Source organism: Quercus robur, chromosome 4 (genome assembly GCF_932294415.1).
Source record: "Quercus robur chromosome 4, dhQueRobu3.1, whole genome shotgun sequence".
Taxonomy (NCBI): domain Eukaryota; kingdom Viridiplantae; phylum Streptophyta; class Magnoliopsida; order Fagales; family Fagaceae; genus Quercus; species Quercus robur.
In genome coordinates, this window is record NC_065537.1 from 30,360,212 (window position 1) to 30,383,862 (window position 23,651).

The 23,651-nt window shown below is 37.7% G+C and overlaps 1 protein-coding gene across 1 annotated transcript; it reads right to left on the reverse strand.

Annotated features, from left to right (window-relative positions):
* Nucleotides 1-270: 270 nt before the first annotated feature.
* On the reverse strand, nt 271-22,806 carry LOC126721123 (disease resistance protein RPM1-like). Its single transcript, XM_050424152.1, has 2 exons — nt 20,005-22,806; nt 271-473 (listed from the first exon to the last, which is right to left on the reverse strand). Exon 1 carries the CDS (start codon nt 22,577-22,579, stop codon nt 20,033-20,035), a length of 2,547 nt encoding a protein of 848 aa, XP_050280109.1. The 5' UTR covers nt 22,580-22,806; the 3' UTR covers nt 271-473; nt 20,005-20,032.
* Between the last annotated feature and the right edge of the window lie 845 nt (nt 22,807-23,651).

The window sequence follows — 23,651 nt, forward strand, 5'->3', positions numbered from 1 at the left end:
CTCCCCATCCATCACAACTTTCTTTCATTCTCAAACAGAAAACTAAAACTACATGGTAGAATGGATGAACAATTGCAGGACATTGACAATCTAGTGATTCAAACGGAAAGCCTCTTGTAAAGACAAGGCTCTAAAGCTACACAAATCCATCACTATGGACTTATGGGCATAAGTATTTGACCTAAAACTAACAAATAAATGCTTGCACAAAACTATTCCAACACATAAGTATATAAAGCAAAGTTAAACCTTTTATGAATCCAGGTCCAAATATCTCCACAATAAAAACTCTACCATTCAAGTACCCTTAGCAATTCCATAAAGAAAATAACATCATTGAAATCTCTAATGACAAAAGGTCTCCAAATGCAATGAAAAAATCCAAGCATTACATATATAGCTGATAACCAGCCTCTGCAACTCCATGAATAGATGCTTACGTCAATTCTTCCGTTAGAGCTTTAAAGCCAAATCTGAAATATTAGAATAGGAAGGGGTGAGCTCGACAACTCAGTAACAAAATACATATTACCCAACAGGACAAGCCAAGCTAACAGTAGTATTTTTTTTCTTCTTTTTATAACAGAAATTTGAAAACATATCTACTAAATTAATGTATTATAAGGACAAACATGATAATTTCTTTCAAACAGCGAACACATGAATTACTTGTGTTTGATTCGACAAAAAATATTTTCAACTGTTTGGTTGCAACAAGGGAAATGCTCTGGAAAATATTTTCAATTGTTTGATTGTATTCTTAAAAATGATATGGAAAACATATTTTCTACTACCTTCTCACATTTTCTCATCTCCCAAGCACATATATAATAAAAATATGACAATTTTAGATTAAAAAAATTGTGATCTGCAGCAGCCGACAGTGGTGGTTGGTGACCGAAGACCGGGGACAGTAGTGGGGGGTGGGAGGTGGAGGTTCAGTTGATGAGTTTTGGGTGAGGAAGAAAATGTTTTTTTACGGTAAATGAAAGCATAAATAATTTTCCACCAAAGATGCCTTAATTTTATGGTCAACCGAAAGACAATTTCCGGTTAATCAACATTTTCAGTCACCCCAAACACCCACAAATGCGGAAAATATTTTCTAGAAGTCAATTTCTGTCAAACCAAACATAGCCTCACTTGCAAAATAATTATCTTTTAATATCAAGGTCAGATTGACAAACTAAACTATATATATATATGGGCAATCAAACAATCAGTCAGACAATTGCCACAAAAATCACATGTACAGTCCCACGGGTGGATAATTCCCATATATTATTACCTAAGCAGCACACCCATATATTATTACCTAAGCAGCACAGGTATGGTACGATACAGGATACGGGATACAATGATTTCTGAAAAACTAAGATCCAATACAGCGGGAATATGTGTAGTAATTAATTATTAAATATATATATATATATATACTGTTAAGCATATATCAATTTAAGAACAATAATGGATAATAAAGTGAATCTATGGCCATTAAATGATGTCAAGAATACAAACTAGATTCAAAAGAGTAAATAAAAGATAACTAAAAAGGTGTTATAGTGAAACCAACATATAAAAAATATAGATAAAAAAAACCTCCCAAATTTGGCTCTCTTTCACTATCGCCTTCCGGCGGCGGTGGCCGGGGGGTTGGGTTACAACCATTTCCAAGTCGTATCACGAGTGTATCAAGGACGAATCAAAACTTAACAAATAACAGTTGGGACACACATAAAGGTATCCTATAGGTATCCGATACAGGTACACAACAAAAATGGAGTATCCGTGCTTTTTAGATTATTAACCTACGGACAGGATTGGACTCCACACTCAACCAAGTTTTAAATTTAAATATGAATAACCATTTCTTAAATAAATGGTAAATCATTTTGCTAGCATACATAATCAAAAACAAAGTTTAAACATTCCGAACATATTCACATAGCATCGTAGTTCAAGTTAAAATATTGGGACGAAAAACAAATTATATGGGCATTTCTAACATTTAAGTATATACAACAAGGTGTTTGCCTCAGAAGCATGAACAAATATCATATCAAAACAGTTATACACAAATAATTATTTCTATTTATTTACTTCCACTGTGCAATGCATGGATTTAAGAGTTACTGTCTGCTAATTTACCACATTTAAATCCCATTATAATCCTCCCTAACATCATTGGTATAATACCTGATAGAGTAATTCTCACCATGTAATGATCTCATCATAAGAGTCTATAATTACTGGACCACTTATTAAGGTTCTCTAGCAAATCCTAATGTAGAAAATTAATATTCTATACCAACAGATCAAATCCAAATATAAGTCGAATTCAAGCTAGCTTTATGAATTCATATGACAATTCAATGCCACCATGCAAAGTACTCTCTACCGTCCAACCTAAAGCTGGTTATCTGACATTCAAAACATACAAATTTATCACATTGGATTTTATCAATCTTATCTCACAAGTTTGACACGGCTTCACGAAAAGCTTAACATGTTATCAATACCTAGTATCTTTCCAATCTAAATCCTAAGCCACTATTACTTAAAATTTTAATCACGCTTGCATTAGATTTTGATGTTATAACTCATTATTGGCTCTGAAATGCCATTCAGATAAAGAAGACACAGAGATAGATAAGTGAATAACTGATTGAGAATCAAGCTTGGTAAATGGTTGGCAGCGTCTACACCACCCCCTCCCCCCCCAAAAAAAAAAAAATTGTTACTCTTCTATTCAATTAACATGATTTTTTTTTTTTTTTTTTTAATTTGATAGTTACAATGAGCGAGAGAGGATTTGTACCCTGCATGTCTCTGTTAGAGACAGGAGGTACCAACCAGTTAAGCTACAACACCTACAAGGCTCCTGGCCTATTCAATTAACATGATAAAATCCCTTGTTCCCAACTCCCTACATTTTAAGGTCACTCCCTTTTTTCTTTTCTGGGATGGGCCTTCCAACAGTGTAAGTCATTAAAATTCCCCAACGATCCTCTAATCTTTGCTAAGACAACGAAACCAAGTTATAGCTACCAAATAATGCACAGAAAAATTTCAATTATCATTGAGTCATTCTGTTTATCCCAAATGAATGTGATTTTTTGAAAAAATGTCAATTCCTCAAAAGCCATGGAGATTTGCTCCTATCTTAACTCCAGAAAAGCAACTTTTCGCTCAAAATACCTCAGCCTTCCCTTTTTTGATTCCATTATGGGAGGTTCTACATTTGTTTTCATTGAATCAAAAACTTTTGAGTTTGCAATAGATAAGTGAAACCCAGCCAAGTGTCTCAGTCTCTAACGATACAGTGAGACGGTTACCTAGGGTTGCGTCTTTGAAAGTGCTCTCCTCTTTCACCTGCAACACTGCTGTACTGTCGAGTGTGGCTTCATCTCAGCCGAGTGTCTCAGGTTGTCACAATTCGGGAATCAGGTCTACGCTTCTCGCTTGTGATAACACTGCAATAGCTGGCACTTCTCTTTCCGTGCCTAATCAGGTGGTTCTTAGGTCTAGGTCTTTGGTGTCTCCTCCTTTCACTGCATGTGACACAGCTATTGGGCTTCCTCCAGTGCTCTCAAGCAAGCTGCCAGATCAGCCGCCACTCTACACACAAAAGGTGGGTATTAGCAATCCGACGAGTGACGCAGTAGGAATGGGGTCGGAAGAGGGGAAAATTGAGACTAATTTGGTAGTGTCATCTCAGCATGCAAAGAGATCGAAGAAAACAGAACCGATTTTCACCGAAACACCACACGATTTTGGTCCTAGAATTAGTGATTATGTTGAAGATTTGAGCAAAACATGGGGTAATTCCAAAGATTGGATGATTGAACTTCAGGATGGAAGGAAAATAGTTATTCCACTTTCCACGTATCGTTCTCCTGAGTCTGTGTCGGATCAGCCTGCATTGGAGGGTGTAGTTAATCCAAGTATGGCTTCTCTTATTAACAAGGGACAAATTACTAGTTGGGCTTCTGAGCGTGATGGTGTTGTGGGCTCTTTTGCCTCTGAGATAGGGTCGGAGGGTGAGGCTTGGGACTCTAATGAGGGGTTGTTGAATTGGGAACATTTAGGTAAATCATTAGTAGTGGCACCTTTGGCGATGGATAATTCAGTGGTTACAGAGATTCCTCTAGTTGAGGATATAGGGTGTACGGTAGATGTAGATAACACCAAGTTGTCACAATGGGTAACTAATAGAATTAAAGCTTTCCAGAAATCTGTTGGGACCTCTCTAGAGGATTTCGAAGAACAAATTACAGGTTTGCTCTTGGCTTTAGAGGCTCGAAGAAAAAAGCGGATGCTTGATGTAGCTTCTCAGAGAAAGATGGTTAAGGCTGGTTACAAAGGGCATCGTGAATTAAAGAGTTTCATGAGTTCTTGAGGCGACGAGAATGTGTCAAAAACGAGCAGGAGTGCTAGTAGGGATCGGGCTATAGTAGTGCATCAATGAATTTGAGAATTGTTTCATGGAATGTGAGAGGTTTGAATGAGTAGGATTAGCGGCTACGGGTTAGAAATTTGATCCGAAATTGGAAAGCAGATATTGTTTGTCAGCAAGAAACTAAGTTGGAGTTAATTAATAGAGTTGTCATTTGTAGTTTGTGGGGAGGTCAACATGTGGATTGGCTCTACCTAGGCTCTGTAGGTGCTTCAGGTCGGGTGTTATTGATGTGGGACAACAAAGTTGTGGATAAGGTGGAGGAAGCAGTAGGTCGTTTCTCAGGTATTTAAATTCAAAAATGTGGTGGATCATTTTGTTTGGGCATTCATTAGTGTTTATGGACCCAATTGTGATAGAGACAGAAGTTTTTTATGGGAGGAGTTATCTGGCTTATGTAGTTGGTGGGATGTGCCTTGGTGTGTGGGAGGTGATTTTAATGTGGTGCGGTTTCTTTTTGAACATTCTGGTTCTGCAAATTTCACTACAGCTATGCATCGGTTTTCAGCTTTTATTTCAGAGCAAAGCCTTATTGATCTGCCGTTGCTTGGGGGAATTTCACTTGGTCTAATTCTAGAGAGGTTACTTCAAGATCTAGATTGGACAGATTTCTTTTGTCAGCGGATTGGGAGGAGAAATTTTCATCCATTTGTCAATGCCGACTATCTGGGTTGCTATTGGATCATTTTCCAATTCTACTTGAGGGTGGGAATTTACAAGGAGACAAAAAACCTTTTAGGTTTGAGAACATGCGGCTAAAGGATGAGGGCATTGTGGAAAAGGTGTGTTCATGGTGAGAGTCCTATGATTTCCATGGAACTCCTAGTTATACTTTGGCAAACAAACTAAAGATGTTGAAATTGGATTTGAAGAGATGGAATGTGGAGGGGTTCGGTAATGTAGGACTTAGGGTGCAGAATTTGTGGAAGGATTTTAATGTGTTGGAAGTTATCGAGGATGATCGTGTTCTTACAGCAAAGGAAAGTATGGAAAAGGAACGAATTTGTGGAGAGTTAGAAAAAACAACTTTGTTGAAAGAAATTTGCTGGAGGCAGAAATCTAGGGCTCTCTTTCTTAAAGAGGGAGACAGGAACACAAATTTTTTTCATCATATTGCAAATTCCCACAGAAGATGTAATACTATCGATAGGCTTATGGTGGATGGGGAGTTATCTACAGATCTGGGGATCATTGAGGGGTGCAATACGCATTTCTATAGAAAGTTATACTCGGAGAATGAGGTCCACAAACCTCTTTTGGATGAGGTTGTTTTTCCTAGAATTTCTGAGGAAGATGCTACTTGGTTGGATAGACCTTTTGATGAGGATGAAGTATTTGAAGTGGTCCATGATTTCAAAGGTAATAAAGCACCAGGTACGGATGGTTTTACAATGGCATTTTTTAGTCTTGTTGGAGCGTGGTGAAAACAGATATTATGAATGTGTTTCATAATTGTCATGCCCATGCTGTGTTTGAAAAGAGCTTTAATGCTACTTTTCTTGCACTCATTCCTAAGAAAAATGATGCTGTGGATGTCAAGGACTTTCGGCCTATTAGTTTGGTGGGAGGGTTGTACAAGATTATTGCTAAGGTGTTAGCCAATCAAATTCAAAGGGTGGCACACGGTCTTATTTAAGATTCTCAGAATGCCTTTGTGAAAGGTCGACAGATTTTAGATTCTGTCCTTATTGCTTCTGAGTGTTTAGACAGTAGATTGAAAGCAGGGGTTTCGAGGGTGTTGTGCAAACTAGATATTGAGAAAGCGTACGACCATGTGAATTGGGAGTTTCTCATATTTTTGTTACAACAGTGTGAATTTTCTAAAAAGTGGAGAAGGTGGATTAGGTGTTGTATATCAACTGTTAAATTCTCCATTTTGATCAATGGTTCCCCATCTAATTTTATTGGGAGTTCTAAAGGATTTCGGCTAAGGTGATCCTTTATCCCATTTTCTCTTTGATATTGTCATGGAGGCCTTGAGCTGTATGTTGGTTGCAGCTACTGCAGCAGGATAGATTTTGGGCTTCACAGTTAGGAATGCGACTGGTTCCTTGATGACAGTGTCTCATTTGTTGGTTGCAGATGATACCCTTGTTTTCTGTGATGCTGACATCAATCATATAATAGTTCTGTGTGGGATTCTCTCCAAATCTGAGGAGGTGCTAGGGTTAAAAATTAATTTAGGAAAGTCCGAATTGGTTCCAGTTGGGGATGTGCCTAATCTACATGAATTAGTGGAGATTTTGGGTTGTAGGGAGTCTCCTCTTCCGCTGAAATATTTAAGTCTTCCATTGGGTGCTACCTTTTAAGATAAGACGATTTGGAATCATATTTTGAAGAAGAAAGAGCGAAGGCTAACCGGATGGAAGAGGTTGTATTTATCTAAGGGGGGTAAGGTTACCCTTATAAGAGTACTCTTTCTAGCTTACCTACTTATTTTCTTTCTTTTCTCCCTATTCCAGCTAAGGTGGCTAAGCAGATGAAGAAATTACAGAGAGATTTTCTTTGGGTTGGTATTGGTGATGAACGTAAACTTCATTTAGTAAATTGGTCTAAGGTATGTAGGCCAGTGAATAATGGAGGGTTAGGCATTCGGTGTTTGAGAAGGTTTAAATCTGCCTTATTAGGAAAATGGTTGTGGCGTTATGGTTTGGAAAATGATGCCCTTTGGAGAAAGGTCATTGGGGGCGAAGTATGGAAATGAGTGGGGTGGTTGGTGTACAAAATCTGTGTCTGGGGCATATGGTGTTTGCATGTGGAAGTTCATTAGAAGTGGCTGGTTGAATTTTTCCAAGTTCCTTCGGTATGATGTGGGTGATGGTACTTGAGTGAAGTTTTGGGATGATGCGTGGTGTAGGGATCGTCCTCTTAAGGAGGCGTTTCTAGATTTATATAATATTAGTAGGACAAGGGATGCTTCGGTCTCTGAGGTTATGTGCTACGCAAATGGGAGAATATTTTGGGGCTTACAGTTTCGTCGTTTAGTGAATGATCAAGAGTCACAATCTTTAGATTCGTTTATGGTTTTGATCTATTCCACAAAGGTGCAGGGTGTTGGTTCTGACAAACTTTATTGGAAGCCAGCCAGCGATCGAGGTTTCGAGGTGAGTGGGTATTATCATTCTCTATCCCCTTCTACTGTCCTTTCTTTCCCATGGAAAATGGTGTGGCAATCGAAAGTTCCTCCTCGGGTAGCTTTTTTCTCTTGAATTGCCGCTTTAGGCAAGATTCTAACTACAAATAATCTTTGGAAGAGGCATTTTGTTGTTCTTGAGTGGCATTATATGTGCAAAAGGTGTGGGAAATCTGTAGATCATCTCCTCCTTTATTGTCCTATAGCATATGAGATGTGGAGTATGGTCTTTTGCTTGTTTGGTATTTGTTGGGTGATGCCGCAAAGGGTAGGGGATTTGTTGGATTGTTGGTCATGCAATTTCAGGCAACATCACAATATAGCTATATGGAGGATTGTGCCGCACTATTTGATTGGTGTATCTAGCGGGAGCGGAATGATAGAAGTTTTGAGGGATGCAAACGGTCCATTCTTGACTTTAAGTCTTTTTTCTTTTTTACTCTTCTCGAATGGTGTTTAGTTTTACCATCTTTTTCTTGTCTTTCCCTTCCTGTTTTGCTTGATCATTGTAATTTGGTTTCTTGATGTTTTTGCCTCTTTAGTACATTTCCTATGTACTGGGCTGTGTTCTTTTTAATAAGATTTTTATGTTACTTATCAAAAAAAAAAAAAAAAAAAAAGTCAAATCCAAGGATCGAAGGGACAAGTACTATCCCAAAGAGCAAGGGATTGTCAAATAAGGCCAGTAGCAGTAGGCCCCCCAATATATATTATGTCTTCTCACAATTTACAAAACTCCAGTAGCTCTAAAAAGAATTGGTTGTTTTGAGATTTTTCGTGCAGGTGGGCAGGGGACAAAAAGCCTGTATATCCTCAAGTCTTGTGATTTCCTTGTGTAAATCTAAAGTAGTGGGAGGCTTGGGTATTTGCAGAATGGAAGATACAAACAAAGCACTGATGGCAGAGGTGAGCTATAGCATGCTAATTAGGGAAGACAAACCATGAGTGAGGTTTTGCTGAATGGAAGATACAAACAAAGCACTAATGGCAATGGTGAGCTATAAGATGCTAATTGGGAAGACCAACCATGGGTGAAACTGCTCAAATGTAAATACTTGAGCGGCACATCCTTCAGGGCAACTAAAGTACCCTCTAAGAGCTCATGGCAGTGAAAAGTAATTCTGGGAGGTAAAGACCAACATTTTCTTGCAAATTGGTGATGTGATTGGCTGTAAGGTGTGGGAAGACCTATGGATACCAATCCTTCCCAAACTACAACCAAAGCATTCCCAAATCCTGTCTAAATCAACCAGGTCTAGGACTAAATCACTACAAGTCCAATCCAATGGAATATAGAAGTTATTTGGACTCATTTTTAGGAAGAATTAGCATAAAATATCCTCAAAATCCTCTAGATTACACAGTCAATCAAATTTAAATATAAATCCTTCTTAGATAAACCATAAATCATATTCCTAGCATACATAATCAAAACAGAGTCTAAATATTTTGAACATATTCGCATAGCTTTTACCAAACATTTTGAAAATATTTTGAATATTTTAACAGCTTTTACCAAACACTTAGCTTTTTGAAGAAGCACTTTTTCATTATGCACTTTTTAAAAACTCAACTTTTTCAAAAAGCCCAACTTCAAAAAGCTGAACCAAACTCACCCTTAGTTCAAGTTAAAATATCAAAATAATTCAAATTTATATATCAAAATGAAAAGAAAGTCATATGGGCATTTCATCCAAAAACTATATTGCCTATGTCATTGAGGAAATTTTTTAGCAAATGAAGCAACAAAGTGTTTGGCACAGAAAGCATGACCAGATATCATATCAGAATGGTAGTTCACAAATAATGATTACCATTGAAAGACATTCGTTAAGCATAATTTGACAAACTCCAAAGCTAAAAAAATACTACATTGGGTTTCTCAAATCAAAATTGAGTAGTAGAAAAGTTACCACAAAAAAAAAAAAAAAAAAAAAAAATCAGAGCACTTCACAAATGTTACTTACCTCGGAAGCTTAAGATACAGTAGTAACTTATGTTAACCACTAGAAAGACCTTACTTCCTTGTCTCAAGAGCTCAAAGAAATGCCTATATGCTCATATCTAAAGAATTGACAACATCACATATATAAGGATCGAAGACAATAGATAGATAAGGAAAATCCTAAGTAAAAAAAAAATATATATATATATATATATGTATATGTATATATATTTATGACCAAGAAATTACTTACATGTCAAGGTCTAGCCAATAAGCTACATGTGAATCCATAGGGTTTTGAGTCATAAACGAGGCCTGGCTACCTTAAATTAGTCATATATTTTTTTTTCTTTTCTTGCATTATTTGTGTTTTCTTTTGCTATGGGTGGCTCAGCTTTTTTCTTTATCAAATCTAAATCTTTTGAATTCTCTGACGATGAAGGAGGGTCTTATTTTTTGTTGCAGATCATTGAAAGAGGTCGTGATTCCTTATGCTCGATTTTTCTAGACAGAATCTGCCAAGCATTTGTTAGCCAACATTGGGGTATTAATCTCTCTTCAGAGCGTGGATACGTTTGTTAGATCAATTTGAGAGAAGGAAAAAGCCTTCATACTCCAACGAGGTTCAAACGCTCATGGCTCTTTCCTATTGATTTCTGAGTTGTTGAATAGGTGGAGGAAAGGTTCCATCATTTTACCGGAAGGGAAATCAGGTAGCGGTTGGAGGGGTTTTGGTCTCCATCTTAGAAAGATCATTGCTTCAGGTTCATTGACAACAGCCCATCGGAATATACCTGAACAAACTGATGTGAAAATTTCCAAGGTGAAGGCTACCATACGTATGCTGAGGCAGTAGTTGGAAGCCAGCAAAGTTCCGATAAGAATTTCCATAATGTCAGCATGCCTAATAAGAAATCTGAAAGTTCAAAAACGTGTATAAACACCTTTGAACGTTTAGACCCCCAAATTACAACTTAACCAATTCAAGCTTTATGTCAAACAACTAATGTGCGGAAACTTAACATAAGCTATAAACAGAATTGGAAATCAATCTAAGCCAATTATAAATCACATCCATAGCAGAAAATAAAAGGCAAAGATAAAGGGAAGAGAGATGCAAACACAAGGACAACACACGATGTGTTATCGAAGAGGAAACCGAAGCCCTCGGCGTAAAACCTCTCCGCCGCCCTTCAAGCGGTCAATAATCCACTAGAAAATGTAGTTGGGATACATGAACAGCAATAGACCCTCCAAGCCTAATCTACCCGAAGTACCTAAGCCCTCCAAGCTTCTTGCTCCAACGAGGTTGCGCCGAACCTTTTTCTTTTCTAGCTTACCGGATTCCGCTACTAGACCATAGCATCCGCCATCCTTGGCATCTTCCAATACTTCCCAAAACTCCAAAAATACTCAACACTCTAAATGGGTGTGGGTAGTGTTTGGATAGAAATCTCCTCTCAATAGGTATGACAATGAGAGAGGGAATGAGAAGAGACTACAAAAATTTCTCTCTAAGAATGAGTAGCTCTCTCTAATTGGGTGGGTGTTTTGAAGAAACCTCTCTTAGGGTTTTTCTTTCTGAATAGCCACACATATTTTGTGGGAATGAGGGGTATTTATACTGGTGTGAGAATGGAATGCGAAGAGTCAGTTTTTCCAAAAACAGGGCTGGCTAGTGACTTGACCTCGCGACTTGACTGAGTCGCGAGTTCAAGTCGCGAGCTAACTTAATGGCCAGTCTGGATTTTTGTCGTGTAGTGCTCCAGGTGGCGTGACTGTTCAGCTCCCCTGCATGCTCTAAACGTGAGCAACTTTTGGCAGCTTGCAAGCCGCGAGCCACCCGCGAGTCCTAGCCGCGAGTCTCTGCTTCACTGCACTGTCTTGAGCATTTCTTCACACTCTCTCACACACTACCCTTACATGATTCCCACCTAAATACAAGGTTTCTAAGTGCTATATTACAAGCAAATTTGTCATGGAATAAAGCCAACACATGGTTGATAAATTCAACCTTACAAAATCTATGTTTTAAAAACCCGAGGAGTTATGTCGCATAATTCACAGGAATTGATTATTGGGAAATCAATGGAAACCGGGAAGGAAACAGAAAATTTTGGGGTGAGATTAGCTGTTCCAACAATAAATTCCAATAGTCAAACCGGTACTATTCTGGATGTGCATTTGTGAATAGAAATGGGTCTGGATGGGCTTTAGCAAGTGTTATGGGCTGAAATAGGGTTTTGGTCTTCGGAAAGCAAATTTGGTTTGGAAGCCCAAACATAATTATACACTCTTTTTTTTAATCTAAAAGCTAAACCCAACTCTACTCACCAACACCAATACCCATATCGCTCCAAATTTCTCTCCCACCAGGTTCGGTCATCAACTCTAATGAGACGGAACCTTTGTCCTTGATGCCAGGGAGTAGCTCGGAGTTAATAAAAGGTCAGCAAGTATCGGACAAAGTTACCGTGGACGACTCTGTTTCAGATACCTTCTCTGAAGAGTATGCTATAGATAACGAGGCTACTCAGTCAGCCAAAGAGCTTTTGGAGCCTTTAAATGTTGAGCCTTTGGCCTTCTCTAAGCCAGTAGGGGACACAGATAGCTTTTCTTTTTCTTTTTTTTCGATAGGTGACACAGATAGCTTTTTTAACAGGTCAGAAGATTTAGAAGCTGAGATAACTAATGAGCATTCTTCTGAATGGTTTCAAAGTCAATTTCAGAGCTTTAATGGTTTTTTGGGGACATCTCTTAAGGGTTTAGAGGTTCAAACAACAATTTTTTTGTTGGCTGGTGAACATATGATACAGGAGAGGGCAGATGAAGCTAAGAAACAGAAACAAGGGTCAAAATCAGGGGGTAAAGGGATTCGGGAGCTGAGGGCTTTATTCAGTTCCATCAATTATTGTGAATCATTGACAAAGCATCGGGGAACTAGTAGGGATAGGGCTCTTATTGTTTCTCAATGAATTTGAAGATTTTATCATGGAATGTGAGAAGCTTGAATGAGGCAGATAAAAGGAGCCAAATTAGAAAGTTGTTGCGCGCATGGAAAGTTGATATTGTTTGTTTACAGGCAAGTTGGAGTGGATTACAAGAGGTTTGGTTAAAAGTATTTGGAGTTGTCATTATGTAGATTGGTTATATTTGGGCTCTGATTGTGCCTCAGGTGGTATTTTGATTATGTGGGATCGTAGGGTGGTAGAAAAAGTGGAGGAAGCTGTGGGTTAGTACTGAGTGTACTGTAGATTTAAAAATGTAGGTGATCAGCTTGAATAGGTTCTTCCCAGTGTTTATGGTCCAAACTTAGTATGCGGTATTTAATGTGGGAGGAATTGGCAGGCATTTTTAGTTGGTGGAGCTTGCCATGGGTCATGGGTGGAGATTTTAATGTAGTCTGTTTTCCTTAAGGGTGATTAGGAGCTGAGAACTTCACTCAAGTTATGCATAATTTCTCTGATTTCATTTCTTATCATGGTCTTTTAGACACTCCTTTGGAGGGTGGCCTTTACACTTGGTCTACTTCTTCTTCAAGCTCTAGATTAGATCAATTCCTTTTTTCTCATCATTGGGATGTTTACTTCCCTTACATCTCTCAAAGAAGGTTATCTATAGTTTTATCTGATCACTTTCCTATTCTTTTAGAAGGAAGGAATCAACAAAAAGGGCATCAACCTTTTGGTTTTGAAAACACGTGGTTGAAAGCAGAGGGTTTCATGGAAAAGGTGAAATCTTGGTGGGAGTCTGGGAGACTTATTGTTTTCAAGGGACACCTAGTTATATTTTTACCATGAAGTTAAAGGCGCTAAAATTGGATTTAAAACAATGAAATAAGGTGGAGTTTGGTAATGTCACAGCTAAGAAACAAAAATTGTGGAATGAGTTGAACGCCTTGGATGTTAAAGCAAAAAGATACCCTTTATCGGGTGAGGAAAATTTAGGAAAGGAATAGCTTCAGGCTGAAATTGAAAAGACTACACTGTTAGAAGAAATCAGTTGGAGACAGAAGTCAAGGGTGCTGAATTTGAGGGAAGGGGATTCTAATACAAAGTTCTTCCACCGCATGGCAAATTCTAATCGCAGAAATAACAGTTGGGGCCTTGACATCTAATCAGGATAGCATTACCAAATGTATCACATAGCAGCAAGTCTCTAGATCCTTCCCAGATGTTCTAGAGTTCCCTAGGCTTTCTAGGGAGAAGGTAGTATGGTTGGAAAGGCCCTTTGAGGAAGCAGAAATTCCTGAGGTTTTAAGGGGCTTTAATGGAGATAAATCCCCTATGGTTTTCCTATGTCTTCTTTCAGTTTTGCTGAGATATACTGAAAACTAATCTTCTGGAGGTGTTACGGTATTAATCTGATAAAGGTCAGTTTGAGAAAAGCCTGAATGCTACCTTCATCACCCTCATCCCAAAAAAATTGATGGAGTGGAAGTGAGGGACTTTTGACCTATTAGTTTGGTTGGGGGGATCTATAAAATTATTGCTAAAGTTTTGGCTATTCAATTGTGTAGTTCTTGGAGATTATCATATCAACATCTTAGAATGCTTGTGTTGGAGAGGCAGATTCTTGATTCTGTCTTGATTGCTAACAAATGTTTAGATAGTAGATTGAAGTCAGGTCAACTAGGGGTGCTATGTAAATTGGATGTAGAGAAGGCTTTTGATCATGTGAACAAGAACTTTCTCATTCTTTTATTAGAGCGCTGTGTTTTTTTTTTTTTTTTTTTTTTTTTTTTTTTTTTTTTTAAGTGGAGGTAGTGGGCTTATCTACTGTTCGATTCTCCATCTTGATTAATGGTTCTCCCTTTGATTTTTTTGGAAGCTCCAAGGGATTGAAACAAGGCCATTCAGAGTCTCCTCTGTTATTTGTTATTGTTAAGGGTACTCCTGGTAGAATGTTGGATAAAACTGTCATTGAGGGACATACCTCAGGTTTCAGTGTGGGCAATGTAGAGGAGCATTCTTTGGTATTGTCCCATCTCCTCTTTGCTAACGATACTCTCATTCTCTGAGATGTTGATCTTGATCAGCTTATTCTTCTTTGTATGGTACTCATCTGGTTTGAGGCAGTTTCAGGTTTAAAAATGAATCCGGGTAAATAAGAGTTGGTTCTTGTGGGAGAGGTTTCAAATATCCTACCATTGGTGGACGTGCTAGGATGTAAGCAAGGTCTGCCTCCTATGAAATATTTGGGTCTTCCTTTGGGTGCTAAATTCAAATACAAGACAATATGGAATCCAATTTTAGAAAAGATGGAAAGGAGACTTGCGGGATGGAAACGTTTATATTTTATCTATGGGCGGTAGTGTCACTTTAATTAAGAGTACTCTATCGTGCTTGCCTACCTATTTCCTCTCTTTATTTCCTATTCCTGTTGATGTTGCTAATTGTATTGAAAAATTGCAGCAGAAATTTTCATGGGGTTGTATGGGGGGAAGAGACTAAACATCATCTAGTTAAATGGACAGATGTTTGTACTCCTCTTTCTTTAAGTGGCTTGGGTATTAGAAGATTGTGACTTTTTAATGAAGCCTTGTTAGGGAAATGGTAGTAGCGTTATGGTCTTGAGAGGGATGCCTTATGGAGAAGAGTGATAGAAGTAAAGTATGGTAGTGAATTGGGGGGGGGGGGGGGGGGGGGGGGGGGAGGGAGTGCACTAACCCATTTTTTGACCCTTATGGAGTTAGTCTATAGAGAACTATTAGACAAGGTTGGCCTTCTGTGTCAAGCCACATTATCTATATGAAGTTGGGGATGGAACATGGGTGAAATTTTGGCAAGACTGATGGTGTGGGGAGAGTTCTCTCGTTGTTTTCTATCCTGAGTTATTGTTATTTAGGATTTGTTGTAATAAGGATGCCAGTGTGGTGGATTTAATGAAATTCAATAATGGAGTTCTTCACTAGGATCTACACTTTGTATGTGCCATTCAAGACTGGGAATTGCATTCTTTGATGACCTTCATGGATATCATTTATGGTATAGTTATTAAAGGAGATTGGGAAGGATAAGATGTGTTGGAAACCAAATCAGAAAAAGGGCTTCAAGTTTGGTACTTTTTACCAACTTCTGGGTGTCCCTCGAAGCACCAATAAGCAATCTTTCCCTTGGAAAATCATTTGGAGATCAAAGGCCCCGTTGAGAGTAGCCTTTTTCTTATGGACTGCTACTTTGGGTAATATTTTGACAATTGACAACTTAAGATTGAGGAAGATAAGGATTACAAATTGGTGTTATATGTGCACATGTAATGGTGAATCTGTTGATCACCTTTTGCTACATTGCTCTATTGCTTCAGAATTTTAGTCCATGATATTGAGTTCGTTTGGAGTTTGGCGGGTGATGCCAAAATCTGTTGTTTTCTTGTTGAGCTTTTAGCTTGTTGGCAATGTCGGTTTGGTTGTCATTGGAATAGTCATATATGGATGATTATCCCCCATTGCTTAATGTGGTGCATTTGGAGGGAAAGGAATAGTAGGAGTTTTGAAGAAACTGAGAATTATATGCCTGATCTCAAGTTATTCTTTTTTAGAACCTTATTGGATTGGTTGTTAGCTGGGGGAACCTTTCTTTATTTTCTATTGTTGATTTACTAGATTTATGTAAGTTTTGTAATTGATTGTTTACCCCAGTATATTTCCTGTATACTTGGGTGACTCGATTTTTATGATTTATACAATTTTATTACTTATAAAAAAAAAAAAACATATATTGAACTCAAAATCTAACATAATAACTTAAACTCTTTTTTTTTTTTTTTTTTGATAGGTAATAACAAACTTTATTGATAATAAAAGTACAATGAATTTACGATAGTAAACTCACTGCACTGAAAAGAATACAAACCAATCAAAAAGAAAGACTAACAGAATTAAGGAATTCAAACAAAGAATGACAATGCGTAAACCCCCAAATACGGGACCACTCAACCAAAATCCTAAGTAGCAAAGACTTCACACAATCAACAAGTCTCTCAGTTTCCTCAAAAGTTCGAGCATTGCTCTCCTTCCAAATTAACCACATAAGACACGCTGGAACCATATTCCACATATTTGAAGTGTGACTCCCCAACCAATTCCACCATGTAGAGAGAAGAGAAACAATATTCTTCGGCATCATCCACTGAACCCCAAACAAACAAAGGACTTCACTCCACAAGGTATGAGCATACTTACAATGGATCAATAAGTGATCCACAGTTTCCTCTTCACATCGACAAAGGCAGCACCAATTAACAAGAGGTAAATTCTTCTTAACGAGGTTGTCTATAGTAAGAATCCCGCCCCTAGCAGCTGTCCATAAGAAGAAATCCACCCTTTTAGGTACCTTAACACACCAAATGCTCTTCCAAGGAAAAGACACCAATGGGGCTGCTAGGAATGAAAAATAGAAAGAGCACACATCAAAAACACCACTACGATTCAATTGCCATATCATGGTATCATCACCCCCTCTAGGTAACTTGAATTAAATTTAAATTATTTTGTTCCAATCCGCTGCCCCAGTTCAAACATACTTCTCTAAAAGTTTATCTATTTTCTAAGTCTCAGTATACACTATACTGCCAAGGCAATTCTCACCAACAGTTAAAGGGTCCAAAAGCCATGTATTCTAAAGTGATTGTCACAGCACATCAGCCCACATCTACCCCAAATTTAACATACCAAAAGAATTATAAAAATCCAAAGATTTTCCAGATTTAAGCTTCAATATGTTAACCAACTATACCACAAATTCAGTGTCAATATTCAACTTCTAAATCGAGTTATGAGGAGTTGAAGTCAGTGTTGTCGGACTGTATTCTGCAGCAAGCCAGTCCTAATTAGGTGAACCTTTGAAACCCTAAACAACAACAAAAACTTATGAGATTTCACAAATATTAAGTTGTTTGGGTTGGATTTCTAGGCTACAAATTATGTTTTTAAATTCAAAACAAATGTTGATTTATACCAGCTTTAATCCTACTGTGCACAGTCAATATTATAAACCATAATGGATTTGGAAGTTAGGTTCTAATAAAAGACTTCTTACTAGAATATAATGTCAACATTTGTATTGGAGCGTGGTCTTTTCTCATTTTTCTTGTCCTTCTTTTCCTGTTTTTCTTGATCGTTGTATTTTGGTTCCTGATTTGTGCCCCCGTAGTACATCCCCAATTTACTCTGTTTGGCACTTTTTTTATTATTAATAATATTTTTGCATTACTTATCAAAAAGAAAAAGAAAAAAAAATGTCAACTTCTGCTGTGTAATACATGGCTGTTAAAGTCACTGCCCAATTTTACCACATTCAAATCCCATTATAATCCTCCCCAACATTATTGGCTCCCAAAGGTTATTCAGATAGAAAACATACAGAGAGATAGATAACCTGATTGAGAATCAAGCCTGGTCATCAGTTGGCTGCCTCTCTCTCTCTCTCTCTCTCTCTCCAATTTAAATGATAAAAATTCTTAGGCTCTGTTTGGTTGGGGGGTGGAAAAATGGGGAAATATAAAAGATTTAGTTTTCCCTCATGTATATTTGGTTGGGAGGATGGAAAAGTGAGGAGATAGAATTTGTAATGGTATAAATTTACTTTTGTGCCCCTACTAAATAAAACAAATTTTCAAATAGTGGAGGGAGGAGTAGGTGTAAATGGGTAATTTTAAATCTACCCACTCCTCCCCCCATCTTCTCCCCAAATTTGGGAGATGGGATTTGGTGGGCTCGAGGAGAAAACAACTGGGCCCCACCAATATCCCCACCCCTTCCTTCTCCCAACCAAACAAGCCGCCCCACCCAAAATTCCCCCCTATTTTCTCCTCCCCATTTCCATCCCTCTTAACATCACCCCAACCAAATACTACCTGAGTTCCCTACTCCCTAGCTATTAGGGTTAGTTCTATCTTTTATCTTTTTCTCCTGGGAGGGGCTTTGTTGCAATCTAAATCATTTAATTTTCATGACCTTATAATCTTTGCTAAGGCAGGGAAAAAAAAAAAAAAAAAAGCAATAGGTATCATATAATACATAGAGAAATTTCAAATATCATTGAGTTTGAGTCATTCTGTTAATGCCAAGAAATTTAATGTGATTTTTAGCAAAAATGCTAATTCCTCAAAACCACAGAGATATGCTCCTATCTTAAACCCTTGGCCTTCCCTCAAGTCACAACAAGTCAAGCAGCCACACTTTTATTGAAGTGTAGTGGAAAAGATTCATAGTGAAGTCCAGGGAATAGTAGTAGCCTCACTAATTTATATTATGTCCTCTATCAATTTTCAAAAATCTATATGCTCAAAATTGAACAGGTTGCTTTTAGATTTCTGGTGGGTTAGGGCAGGTGACAAAGAGCCTTTATACCTCAAACCTTGGGATTTCCATGTGTAAATCTAAAGTAGTGGGAGGATTGGAGTTTTGCCATATGGAAGATAATTGGAGAAGAAAAAACCATAAGTAAAAATGTTCAAATGTATATACTTGGAATGTACCTTTTAAGTCCTCAAAATCCACTTGTCACAAGATCAGCAAACAGCCAAGGTAACTTGGACCCTACACACATCGGGGAAATTCTAAATTGGCATACAGATTCAAACAACCAACACCATCCTAAATATGGAAAGCAATTGTGGGACATAAAGGCCCACTACTAAAGAAGCTTGCTTTAAAATTGATGATAGGATTGGCTGTAAGGTGTGGGAGACCCATGGATTCCAATACTTCCTAATCACAAACTACAAGCAAAGCATCCCCCAATCCTGTCCAGATCAACTGGGTCTTGGACTTAATCACCAAAGAACTTATTTAGGCTGATTTTTAAGAATATTTAGCATCAAATATCCTCAAAATCCACGTCACAAGATCGGCAAGCAGGTAAGGTAATTTGGACCCAACACACATCGGAGAATTTCACATCTAAATTGGTTGACAGATTCAACCAACAACATCCCAAAATACTGAACTTCTATCCAATATTGAAATTATGAAGCAGTAAGATTCGTTTGAAAATGCTAATCTAAAAGATTGCGTGGAATTTGCTTCCTAGTCAAGCTTGGTAAACTCAAGATTCAAGATAGATGACAAATCATGCCTGCTTTGTAATTATGGAGCAGTTTTCTTTTCTTTTCTTTTCTTTTCTTTTTTTTTGGGGGGGGGGGGCAGGGGGGGGAGAATGAATAGAGCAGTTTCATGAATGTTTGAAAATCTTAATCTAGATGGTTGCATGGAATGTGCTTCCCACTGCCAAACTTCAATATATTAATGCAATGCAGTACTTGCCTTAGTATTCAGAATATTAGAAATAATGGACCGTAACCTTCAAGCTACTAACTATTGGTAGTGCCACTAGTGTAACCAAATATCTACTACTAATTCATTTGACAGAAATGTGAGATTTAACAATCCAAGAAAATGAATGTGCAATCATGGCAGCATGCTACATGGAAATATAACAATAATATTTTTGTTCATTGAAACCATACCAAAGTGGTGCTTCAACGACAACGCCTCTCATCCTTTTATCATACTAATAAGGTCTTGTGGAACAAGCACTTCCTCCAGCTGGCTGAGAAAATTCTTTGTTACGTGCACCATGACCAAGCTATCACATTTTTTTATTGTCAGCTTTTGAAGTTTAGGCAATGCTCGTTCTTGAATCACAACCTTGTTTAACCTATTGCATTGTTCAATTTCTAACATCTTCAATTCTGAAAAGCATTCAGCACTAAATTCCATCACCGTACCAGTGTAAGCATCATACAGATGAAGCTCCTTTAGTGAAGGCAAAGCCTGAAGGGCCTCGAGTGGGCTGCTCTGCAATTTTGACCATTTGAGCTGTATTTTAGACAAACTGTTAAGTTTACCAATCCATGCTGGAATTTCCTCCAACCTCCCTCCAAGAATTAGACTATTAATCAGTTGAGGAGAGTTCGTCACATAATTCAAATCAAGATACTCCTCCTTGCTTGCTGAGTTCACATACAAAGAGCAAAGATGCTCCATCTTCTCAATGGATGCACACAAATTTTTTCCATCTTCAACCTTGAGTTCTGTGATCCCAAGTTCCCTCATATGAATCAAGTTCCCTAACTCTTTTACAATGCTCTGGTTCTTGTTGTTTGCCTTGATAAGTGATAGTTTCTCTAACATTGTCAAACACCCAATTCCTGAAGACACTTGTGCCCCTACAGCAGCCTGATATGTGCCTCGGCCACCAACAAACAAAAAGAGCAACTTATGAAGTTTAACGATCTCCATTGGGAAAATGGTGACAAGAGTTTCTTTAAGGTCCAAAATGATTAAGTTTTGAAGCTTCTTAATAGATTTTGGAACTGAATCTATCTTTGTATTCCTCAGACTTAGGTACGTTAGGAGGTTGAGTTTGACAGCTTCTTCAGGAAAATGATGCAAGGCTGAATTTTCCAAATCTAAAACTGTCAACAACCTGACCTTTCTGAAAAAACTTCTGGGAAATGATTCAATTCGATTGTCTCCCCCAAACAGAGAAAATGTACGAAGATAAGAGAGGTCCTTGCTTTGTAATATAGAGGGGGAGCAATTGTGGAGAGATAAGCGCCGGATCTTCTCACCCCCCAAACTGGTGTGTTGTCTGCTCACAACAGTAAAGAAGTTGTCCTTCATAGTCTCGGAAAGAATGAACCCTCTTACAAGATTAGAAACTCGACAACTCCTTACTTGTCCATCTAAATCCCATCTGCTCACTTGAACCAAGCTCATTTGAATTAGCTCATCTAAGTACTCATACGCCACTTGCTCTAGAGTTTTACCTCGTTTTTGTTCAATGAATCCCTCAGCTACCCACAGGCGAATTATTCTTCCACATTTGATAGAGTAATCCTCAGGAAAAAGGCCAAAGTACAAGAAACAAGACTTGAGATTGGGCGGAAGACGATAATAACTTGGCCATAAAATTCTATAGAAAGAGTGACTAAAAGGATTATCTGGTTCATATTGAAGGGAATCATGGACCTTCCTAAACTCCATCATGCTTTGTTGCTTATTTGACAAGAATTTTCCAATAGTAACAATTGCATGCGGCAATCCTTCACATCTTTTTACAATTTTCACAGACCAATCAACCAAAAAATCCGGGCATTTACCATCCTGGAAGGCCTTATCACAAAAGAGCTCCCAAGCCTCTTCGCATGTTAATGGATGAAGGTTGAGATCATAGATATAATGACTGGAACTAGCACAATAAGAACCTAAACTGCGTTTACGTGTGGTGATGATTATTCTACTACCAGTATTATTAGAAGGAAGCACATTTTTAATCCAATTCCACTCATTCTCATTCCAAATATCATCTAAAACAAGGAGGTACCTTTTATGTTGTAAACAAGAGCGCAACTTATTTATTTTGTGAGGTAATTCCAGTGCCTCACAAAGTTTCTCTAACAAGCCATCAGAAGAGCGTGAGACGGAAACCCAAGCTTTGCAATTAAAATTTGAATTCAAAATATGGTAAACTTCGCTAATAAGAGTTGTTTTACCTGAGCCAGCATCTCCAATTACTGAAATTACCTTATCACTTGAATCTTCAAGGCAAACAAGACTAAGAAGAGGCTTTATATGCTTCTCAATGCCCACATGATGTTCATCCCCCAAAAATAAATTGGAACTTGATCTTACCGTACGAACGTGGGGGGGACAAATGCAAAGTGCATCGATGCTTCTAATTTTGCACTTGATCGCTTTCATTCGGGAGGAAAATCGCTTTGATGGACAAAACATGCTCGCATAAATAAATTTGATGGCCTGACGAAGATGACGGGGGCGTTCAGTAGCTTCATACATGAGATCTTCAATTACATCCTGAATTTCAAAGGCTAAATCCCGCACATACGATCGAAGCTTCAAACCCTCGGTATCTTCTCTTCCTTCTGTGTCCTCCAGGTAAACTTTTATAGTATTCAACCATTTTCTTAGCTCTTCAATTTCAATCTCAATACGCTTGAAGTCAAACCAACTTTCGACGAGCCACAGTGACAACTTATCAACTAGAGTTATTGCTCCGAAGACTGCAACTTCTGCCATTCTAAGCAATCAACTTTGTGACCGATTTTGGTGAAAATACAAGTTAGATAGGATTCACGAAAACAAAGGAGATCGAAAATACAAGCTAGACAAGATTCATGAAAACAAAGGAGATCGAACAGAAGCAGATATGGATTTATTGGATCTATAGATCTATACAATTACATTCAGGCGTAAAGAGTAAAGTGAATAAAGATGAACAGAGATGGATTCGGTCCCATCCGGACTCCTGACTATAAAATAATTTATAAAGGGCACAAAACTTTCTCGCACGTGCCCTGCGTGCACCGCTATACCATCTATTCCTTTTTCTTTTCCTTTTATATAGAGAATCTAAAAATTACTTCTTCTTTTTTTTTCTTTTCTTTCTCTTTTTTTGAGAATCTAAAAATTATATTCTAACTATAGTTCAGTTTATTCCCAAAAAAAAAAAAAAAAAAAAAAAAAAAGGTATAGTTCAGTTTGGGTAAATCTCTATTTGCTAAGTTTTAAATATTTTAAAATTTTACTCCAAACTAAATTTTAACTTTAATTTAATCATTCATCATTTTTAAAATTTTTTATTTAATACTGAAAATTTTAGTCATTCTTACTTGTATTTCTATAATTTAATCCTGATGAAACTTGGTTAAAATTTGAATTTTATTTTTGAAATATGTTTTCCTTTATATAAAATTTTATTAATTTATCAATCTCACTAGCATCCTATTTTTAATATTAAAAGAAAGAAGAATATGGGGTTTATTACGATAGAATAAATTATGTGAAAAATATATATATATATATATATACAGACACTTGGCGCAATTATGACTTTTAGACCCACTTTTTACCATATTATTAGTCTTTTCTTTTCTTTTTTACAAGAACTATATTTTTAGTTAAAGTGTTGTGTGGGGGTCCAAGGACAGCACCCCTACTAGGCTGTGCCCAAGGAGCATATGGACCCAATGAGGATTTAAGGATAGCTCCACTGTTGGGGCACACCTGAGGAGCGTATAGGCCCAACAAGTAGAAACAATAGTGGGATAGTTAGCATTACATGAAGAAAGGGTTTGAACAAGGACCACTA

What these genes read in the sequence shown, in the direction of transcription:
- LOC126721123 (XM_050424152.1), bottom strand. Translation starts at nt 22,579, where the DNA reads ATGGCAGAAGTTGCAGTCTTCGGAGCAATAACTCTAGTTGATAAGTTG.